The following is a 9,484-nucleotide window of genomic DNA, read 5'->3' as shown; positions in this document are numbered from 1 at the left end:
CTCCCAGTGTTGTTTCTGATATGTATTTTGCTGCAAGAGAGATATTAGAAGCTAGACTATTCAATCAGTATGAGGTCTCAAATTATGCACTGGAGGGATCTCAAAGTATTCATAGTTTGAATTACTGGCTAGGGGGGAATTACTTGGGTATAGGACCCGGTGCACACTCGCGCTATCAAACCAATGACTCGCACAGCTGGACTTCAAGTATTAACGCATTGACACCACGGCAATGGATGAATGCTGTTCAAGAGAAAGGAAATAGTATGAAACTAGTCAAGAGGCTGACACCAAGGGAGAGATTTAATGAAATACTGGTAACCAGTCTGAGGACTCAGTATGGGCTGCAACGTGAACATTGCGAGGCATTTAACATTAATTTTGATGAACTAATACATCTTCTTAATGAACATCATCCTGAGCTATTCACTGGTGACTTATTGAAATACTCTACTACTAAAATTAGTGCTACTACTAAAGGAGTTGCTGTACTAGATGCAGTTTTGACAGATCTTTTGGCACCTATTGATAACAATTATTATCATGCATATAAATAATTTTTGTTTGTGAGATAAGAATATTCTAGGATTAAAAATGAGTTTATAATAACAACAGATTTGTAAGTGATTTCCCTATCATACTATAGCTTTAGTTTCATTTAAACACAAATGAGGCAACCCTCTCCACAGCAGTATGTCATCCTTGCACACAGTACTACAAATCACTCCCTTTCGTTTCAAATTGTCAAAATACTTCATCATTAACTTGTATGATAGTCTATGAGGAATATGGACAGCAATGTATCCACGGCTACACTTTGTGCTATGCTGCACAAATATGCGCCCGTCATTAATCCTGTGTATGTTATAGGGAGCAAGCCATGCTCCTAGTGATACATCTTCACATGAATATATTTGTAAACTGTTAGCATTCTCTACTAATAAACCTACAACATCCTGTGACAGTACATACATGCCACCGTATGCATATGGATAATAGACATCACAGAGATTCCAATTAGTTTCCTTCCATCTGCCATCCACCATAGGTGGATTTCGGCACGAGAATCTGCCCCAGTAGATCCTTTTACGTGGATAAAATGAGCTATTTAACTCTGAAAGGATGACTGGAGTGTTAAGAAACACATCGTCATCAGTTTTAAGCACATACTCAAACAGGTAATGATTATATATGTGGATCATCGAATGAAGTGAGCGTAGTGTTAACTCTGCATAATCATTTCTGACATTCCAAAGTATCAAAAGGTCGCCATGTTGATCTTGTTCTTTCTGAAGGTCGTTCCTTAGGCTGGCGGTAGTTGAATTCCCTCCTATAACAAACCAGTGGGTTACATTACTTGCATTAAGCATTCTTGGTGACAGCCAAGTCTCTCTTATTGTCTTTCTACGAAGAGATTGATCGATATTAGAGTGTATTAGTATAACAACAAGATACATTGTTGCATTTGGACTCAAGCCAAATCTGGCATCTCCTACACCTTCAATTTCATCACTGATGTTGATGCTCTCATTAACAAAGTTGTTGCTTGTCAGTGTAATGTTGTTAGCTGGTTTACCTGCAAACATGTCAGGCTTCTTGCTCCTATCTGTTATGATAGAGCCGGCAGCTTCCTTACCACCAGGGCCACCAAGCTTCAAAGCAACAGCTGGAGTTTGTTGCATGTTACCAGTGATTGTGTGGGCTCGTGGCGAGTTTAAACTGGGATAAGGTGTGGGAGAAAAGGAGAGGAGTCTTTTGACTCTCTTTAGCGGACTGTCCAGCTCGCTCTCCTCTTCGTCTGTACTCTCGTTATCGCTCGCTAGGACAGTCAGGTATAGCATACTGAGGATTGAGAGGAGGATTATGCCCAACAAGTAGACAAAGAGTCTGTTAGTAGTACAGATCCTAACGAAAGCCTTCATCTTCTCTCCTTTCTTTTTCTCTGGCAAAGCATAGCAAGATTACGCTTTCTAGCTATGTTTATTTATTGGTGGTTGACACGCCCACATTCCAAAGGATATCATGATTTCACTCTTATAATAATTTGATGCAAATCAAGAAAAACGATACAAACAAGACGGAATGTTTTTGAAAATTTAAGAAGAACAATAATAACAACAACACCCATAATAATAATAATAATAATAATAATAACAATAACAATAATAATAATAATAAACTATATAAATTTGACAGTAGACTAATAACGACTATCTTGGTGGTAGCCACAGTAATACAAAGTTATTGTTATGATCCTGCCATGAATCGCCTCGTTTCAAACTAGAAAGTCCCTCAAACCCATGCCCAATAGTCACCAACAGCTGGCTCTGTGATCCTATGATCCCGGATTTGATTTCAGCCATTTCCTCCTCATCCAGTAATTCTTTATAATACTCTATAGCATTGTTGCGTCCTATGAGTGTCGGGAGCCAGTGTCTAGGAAAGACTCTACAGCCGAGCTTCAAGAGTTTATAAATCCCGCGAGACTTGGAGTGAGCAGAGATAGGAAATAGAGGAGAGCTTATCTCTTGCAATGAGTTTGAGAGCGAGAGAGTTACCACTTCACCGCCTCCTGTGCTCATGTATAGCATGCTACCCATAGACATCACATCAGTCACTATCAAATAGAAACAACAAAAAGTTTATCAATGCGTTATTCCATTAGCAGAGACTAAACAAAGGTAGCCATAGCATACACAGCCACTGGTAGTACAAGCTGGTACACACACACAAGTTTAACACTGTTGCCAACTGATCAAGGAAAGAATTATTACAGTATTCAAGTGAAAGCCATAGAACTATATGTACATGTACATGTATACTATACAAACATACAAAAGAGAGAGGAGGGAGAGTGGAGGAGTGAACAAGATGATAATACATGTACATGTATACATTACAATCGTACACTATAGCTCCCACTACACCCATACATGTACATGTACCACAACATAACCCTAGCTCTATATCATCCCTTACCTTTATCCGTTGTAAACTGATCGTACTTGTGCGATGCAAGTAGCTTATGATTGTTACTAGACTCCCATATGTAGAGGACACAGCCAGGATAAGAGAACCCACAGACTACACTTCTTTCATCCCTCCCTCCTAACTTGACGCAAGTCATGTGACTCAAGATGTCAGTCTTGTTGGTCTCTGAATAAGAGCGTGCCTGTAGCTTCTGACAGTGAGAAATAACTGATGTTCTTATCTCAAGGACAGTCACAACTTCATTAGAAGAAGAGATCCACGTGTAGGCAGTCTCTTCATTTGAAGAGAGAGTCAATACACTGCTCAGTGGGGTCTTTAGATTAAAGACACACCGTACTGGTAGCTGTGTAGCATTGACGTGAGCATCAAAATGAGACGTGTCTGGTATCCTACGTTCCGATAAAACTTCATCTAATAGCATCAAATAGCCGTCCTTTCTAACTACTAATACCTAGAAAAGGAGGGCGTGTATAAAAGACAGTGTTATAATTAAACATGTGAGTAAATAAAGAATACATACATGTACATACAGTTACTAGTAATACAAGGAAAAGAAGGAAACCTTATAGAACAGAGATAAAGTTTGATTATATACACTTATATACACTTCTATAACACAAATATTGTCTCTTAATATCCTCTCTCAGTTCCCTCCTACCTGTCTCAGTTTAGTTAAGTGACTAATATGTATGATCCCCTGATCGGCCTTCAATGATAAATACCTACTGAATGACTTGTCATGATTAATAGCACTGTATAGTGTAATGCAGCCGTCCTTGGCCCCCAGCCACACCTGCTCGTTAACACAACACATTGCAGTAACAGGCGCACACTCCAAGTCTATCGAATCCACGACAAAATTAGCTCGTCCTCTGAAACTGACGAAACTCAAACGGGAACTGGCTCTCTCTAGCGTCTGGTCGTCCTTCTCTTTTGAGCAGAACCAAACCTCTTCTTGAAGGTCCCCCCGGACAACGTTGGTGTGATACTGTGAGACTGATGGGGTTAGGCTGGTCTCACTGGTGCTACCATCATCAGGTACCTGAGAGCTTATATCAATGGGTAGAGTCACAATGCAGGCTGATGTCACCTAATGTAATAATATAAGGAGAATAACAATGATTACACTATCTACATTAATTATCAATTAGTCATTCCAAAAAAGGGATAACAAATTATATAAAGTACATGCACATGTAGGTGGTTGATGTCAATTGTCAACATCAAAACTCCATTACTAAACAGCAAACAAGTCCACAAGTACATAAACACACCAAAAGCTTTAATGATCATTAGGTAAACAAATCATGGTTGATGTCAATTGTCAACATCAAAACTCCATTACTAAACAGCAAACAAGTCCACAAGTACATAAACACACCAAAAGCTTTACACACCAAAAGCTTTAATGATCATTAGGTAAACAAATCATCCTGAGCAAGTGTTTCTCTGACAAGTGGGGGAAATAAAATTTAGAATTTTTTACAACTATCTCAATTCACACCTTGAAGTGTAAATTAAGGTGTGAACAAGCTTGTAAGATTGTTTTAATTAAATTTTTGGATCCTTGAATGAATAACAATTCATTATATACTTATATACACAATTGCCCACTTAGTAATTTTGTCATGGTACACGCACATCATATCTTAGTGCATATAAATAACAACTTGAATGAATGCAACACTGTACTCAGACATGCATATACATGTAGTTGTAATAGACAATACCTGTTGATAGCAGTGGTCTTCTAATGAATAGGCATCAACAAGATGAGGCACTGCTGGCAATGAGAGAACAGAGTCCAACTGACTGGAGGTAGGGCGGTCATGGTAATCTTGTTGCCACGCCCACCTCATAATATCCAAATAAAGTATTGGATTAGAGAGCTCCTGCAATGAAAGAAAGTACATGGACAACCATTGGAGTAAAAATGATAAACTACAACACTAAAATTACAAATCGTAGAAACAAATACAATAAATATGCTAATATTTACAAAACATGAAATATGTTATAGTATACAGTATATTATGAAAATGAAGATGCTTTACTTTGTTTTGTATTGAAGGTCTTGCCCCATCAACGACTAGTTTCTCTATTTGGTTGTGCATTAGGTTCTGACGTTCGAATGGGAACTGCTGAGCAAGCAACTCGTACATGAACATACCAAATGAGAAGACATCAACCTTCAGGGGGAATAACATGAATATTAAACACACTGAATGGGGCCAATTACGTATACAAGAAACATGCATTAGAAAATGTAATAAAATGCAAAATTTTCTTAGTTACAATTTTAATAAAATTTAGCCAAAAATCATGTACTGCATACAAAAGTATCACAATGCCAGGGTAATTGTCAAAAAATTGGCATATTTTTTAAAATGGCCATAACTAAAAAAATTAAAGTCAGAATCGGCTCAAACTTTCTATATAGCATAAAAAAATCAATATGTATCAGAAAATGTAATAAAAATTAGGAATGATTTTGGAGCCATTTTTTGGGAAAAATCCATGGGCTATAGCCTTGGGTATTTTTCAGAAAACTGCATATTAAAAAAATCAGCCATAACTCAAAAAATTGAAGTCGGAATTGACTCAAACTTTCTACACAGCATAAGAACATCAATATGCATCAGACAATGTAATAAAAATTAGGGGTGATTTAAGAGCCATTTTTTGGAAAAAACCATGGGCTACAGCCTTGGGTATTTTCCAGAAAACTGCATATTAAAAAAATCAGCCATAACTCAAAAAATTGAAGTCGGAATTGACTCAAACTTTCTACACAGCATAAGAACATCAATATGTATCAGAAAATGTAATAAAAACTGGCAAAGAGACAAAGACAAAAAGTTGCACTTTTTGTAATACAATGTATGCACATGTACATGTGTAGCTATCACAATTAAGGAGGACTTTTTTACACAAAAAATAACAGCAGTAGTACCTTTTCAGTGCAAGCCTCTTTGCCAACATATCTGAGTATCTCGGGTGCCATGAAAGCTGGAGTGCCCTTATACCCAACCACCCCACCAGGAGTGATCTTACGACTGATACCCAAATCAGTTATCTTGACGTGGACTGGGAACTTTCCCAATTTATCAAGAACAGGACTTGACTCCAGCGAGACTCGCAAGCTTTCATCAGCACTAGGAAACTCAAAGACTAGGATATTAGGACTCTTGAGATCGTAATAAACAACATTACGACTATGAAGATAAGAGAGGCCATTAGCGACCTGCCTGCCGGCCTCAACCAGTGTCCACGGACTGACTTTACTATCAGTTCTGTAATAGGACTGTAGTATGCCATGAAGAGATCCTTTTGAAGCCCATTCCAGCATGAAGCACAGTGGCTGGAGTGTTAGGCCAATGAAATTGATGATGTATTCGTGATCGAGGTCCTTCAGTAGAGCCACTTCTGCTCTTATTTCAGTGTAAGCTTTAGCTGCTGTCTCCATGTTAAAGTGCTTCCTGTCTTGCTTGTCGATTTTAATAGCAACTTCCCGTCCTTCATCATCCTAAATGGGTAAAAAATACATAAATAATGTAATAGTATAATTGTATCATTGATGAGTAATGAAACTGCATTGTTTCAACTAAAAGAACTTTTGATTTGGCCAAAATAAATTGATGAACACTATAACTAAATCATCATCATCATCATCATCAATCATCATTGTTATTATTATTATTATTAATTATAACATACAGAGGCTGATAGATGTGGATATATTGCTCCGTGATAAATCTCTCCGAAACTCCCACTGGCCACAAACTTCCCTCTGTCCACCAGTTTCTCATTAATGATATAATGAGTTGGAAGGTCACCAAAGACAAGGTCTGGAGTCAAGCTCGATATGTCCAGGGGTTGAAGTGGATGGGTAGGACACTCTAAAGTAGCTAGTCCTCTGCTGGCAGCGACACATGTCTCAATCATGAACCCAAACTTTGAAGCTTGCATCAAACCCACTCCTGTAGCTGCAGGAGATGTTTCAATGGAGGTATCATCAATGTTATCGCTAGTGTAACGTCTTCTTGAGTGCGGAGACCCACTGGCTGTGGTTTTCTGTAGACTAGGCATGAGGTCACGACGAGCCCGCGAGGCCACACCCCCAGTAGTACTCACAGAGTTGGTATCAATACTGTTTGTATTGTCTAATAGTGTGACCGTTGATGAAGGAGTAGCTGCATCCTCTTTAGTATTCATACTAATAACCGATGGCGTCCCAGTGAGTGTCTCTGGCCCGTGTGACATACTAGTGAAGACATCATTAGGAGTAACCTCAGCACCTCCGACACAATAAGGACAAGGGACAACACGGTTGACATAAGGCACAGAGTACATACCCCTACCTCCGTCCTTGCTCCCAATACCAGGGAACCAATCCTCCAGTAATGTATCAATCTGCTCCACGGTCTGGGAGAGGAGTTGAGCGCTCATCCATGAGTGCTCACGAGTAGGGAATGGCTCTTGATCAAACTCATCCTCTGCTCCTTCATCAATATTAACAAGACTAGGCAGTACTTTCTCTATAACGGATGGGCATATATAATCAGGGACTAATACCTCCAGCCCTGTATTAGGAGTCTCATCCACTGCTAGCCATTGGCCATTAAGTTGGAATGAGAGGTCCTCACAATCTTCCAGTGGTTCAAAAGGTATGCTGGGAGTACGACTGTAGCTACTGCCCTGTGCTGATGATGGAAGACAGTCTGAGAACGTGCCCTCTGGTCTTATCTCAGCTACTCTCAACAAACTGTATCCTTTGTACCAGAACTCAACCCCCGTCGTCCAGTATGACCACTCTAGCTCCACGAGGGTCGAGAGGTCTCCACTGATCATGATCCTAACGGTTTCCTCTATCTCTTTCTCGCTAAACCCGAGGGCCTTGAGAACAATGACTGCGAAATCAGACGAAGTGAGGAACCTGGATATGAGGCGAGGCCAGAAACCACTAGGAACATACTTCATGAAATAAAACCGTCTCAAAAGCAGACCAGTCCTATATAAATCAGGGGTCGTCGGTGACATGGGTGAGAATGACTTAGGGGGCAGCCTGACCATCAGTGGATCGGACTGAGAGGAATAAGGTGACATGCGGTTGTCAGAGAGAGAGGAGGAGGAGTGTATGCGTGATTGTTGGAGGAGATAAGCAATCGGAGGGCGAGGGAAGAGGGTCTTAAAGTTATAGAGAGTTTGTTTCGGAGCTGAGGGAAGCATCGAGGGGACTAGCATGCGGTTCCTGTCCAGGAGAAGGGCCACTTCAAATTTACTGAGCAATTCAATGTACTCGTTCCTGAGGGTGTGGGGGAATAGCTTCCCCTTGAATATGTGAGATAACACTGATGTCTTCAATATACCTGCTTCAGGACCTAGAAATAAATATGTACGTACATGTTACACTGCTTGAGCTCATTATGACTACAAGTTGAGCTGGTGTTTATCCCATTGATGATACATGTACATGTAGTCATGTGCTTACCTGATCCACGTTGTATGAACCTGTTGACTTCAGGTATGGTAACAACATGAGCAAGCATGTCACACAACCACTGAGGATCAATGAAGTAAAGATGATTGAGAGCCGGAGTAGCATAATGAAGGAGGACACCTAAATATACACAACAACAATAATAATGAAACAATAAAATTAGAAGAATTATAACATACATGTGTACATGTACATTCATTTTGGACTGTTATAAAAAAAACTAGATTTTATCTCTCACCATTTTCATGAAGGAACGTGACTGCTTGGTTGAGCTCCCTTGGGTTGGGTATAATATCTTGGACTGCTTCAAAGAACTCTGACTCTTTCATCACTGGAGATACATCAACCTCAGATTGGCACTTCACCACAAGCTCCCTCATCCTCTCCTCCAATCTCAAGTATGAGGATGGAACAGGTTGCTCTAACAGTTTAACCTTATTACCACCAATAGCACCTGTAGTTAGACAAAAATAACACATTTTATGTAATGTAGTTAAGATTTAAAAATGATTTACTGCTTGCTATAATGACTGTATAGCTGAGGTTAGCAGGGTTAATGGAATTTATGAGTAGCTAAACCATGCTATCATAATATTGATAGAAATAAAATACCCGCAACTCCTTTCCATTTCAAGTCAATTGTTATTAAGAGAGAGGGAAAAGCCCAAGCATGTATATGTACATGTACATGTACATCAATAGTAAGTGCTACGCATTTACAAAGAGATATAGCATTGTAATTCACAAAAATCTTATCTCTATTCATAGGAATTTTTTTATGAAACTTTTTTCAAACTAAGTAGAGCCATTTGTGAGTTCTTTACCTTTTTTACGAGGAGCAGTGAGAGAGAATGCCACGTCCCACAGTGCCACTCTTAGCTCTGAGACTCCCTCAGCTTTTCCGCTGGTAGGACATCCAACAAACCGAACCTCTTTGATCTGAGGAAGGCCCAAGTCTCTTAGCTTCTGAGGATTCTTGCCAACTTGATATTT

The 9,484-nt window shown here is 39.5% G+C and overlaps 3 protein-coding genes across 3 annotated transcripts in view; 1 reads left to right on the top strand and 2 right to left on the bottom strand.

The window, feature by feature from the left end:
* Positions 1–665, top strand: part of LOC100631916 (radical S-adenosyl methionine domain-containing protein 1, mitochondrial-like) — a 1,370-nt gene extending 705 nt beyond the window's left edge. The window contains 1 exon segment of the mRNA XM_019998748.1: positions 1–665. This exon segment is cut by the window's left edge and continues 4 nt beyond it. Coding sequence (XP_019854307.1) covers positions 1–557 — 557 coding nt within the window. The 3' untranslated portion in view covers positions 558–665.
* Positions 558–2,001, bottom strand: LOC105313426 (beta-1,3-galactosyltransferase 6-like). Its single transcript, XM_011406856.2, has one exon. It carries the CDS (start codon positions 1,920–1,922, stop codon positions 636–638), a length of 1,287 nt encoding a protein of 428 aa, XP_011405158.1. The 5' UTR covers positions 1,923–2,001; the 3' UTR covers positions 558–635.
* Positions 2,002–2,037: 36 nt separating this feature from the next.
* The window catches only part of LOC100631791 (leucine-rich repeat serine/threonine-protein kinase 1-like), a 15,270-nt gene continuing 7,823 nt past the window's right edge, over positions 2,038–9,484 (bottom strand). Inside the window, exons 13-22 of the mRNA XM_019998738.1 lie at positions 9,316–9,478; positions 8,730–8,945; positions 8,483–8,611; positions 6,709–8,372; positions 5,945–6,517; positions 5,046–5,180; positions 4,722–4,883; positions 3,650–4,081; positions 2,980–3,442; positions 2,038–2,617 (exon numbers count right to left, since the gene is read on the bottom strand). Of these exons, the coding sequence (XP_019854297.1) occupies positions 2,211–2,617; positions 2,980–3,442; positions 3,650–4,081; positions 4,722–4,883; positions 5,046–5,180; positions 5,945–6,517; positions 6,709–8,372; positions 8,483–8,611; positions 8,730–8,945; positions 9,316–9,478 (4,344 nt within the window). The 3' untranslated portion in view covers positions 2,038–2,210. The remainder of the gene's footprint in view (positions 2,618–2,979; positions 3,443–3,649; positions 4,082–4,721; positions 4,884–5,045; positions 5,181–5,944; positions 6,518–6,708; positions 8,373–8,482; positions 8,612–8,729; positions 8,946–9,315; positions 9,479–9,484) is intronic.

This window comes from Amphimedon queenslandica, unplaced genomic scaffold, assembly GCF_000090795.2.
Source record: "Amphimedon queenslandica unplaced genomic scaffold, v1.1 AMPQUscaffold_13306, whole genome shotgun sequence".
NCBI classification, from domain to species: domain Eukaryota; kingdom Metazoa; phylum Porifera; class Demospongiae; order Haplosclerida; family Niphatidae; genus Amphimedon; species Amphimedon queenslandica.
This window is presented reverse-complemented; position numbering and strand designations above follow the sequence as displayed.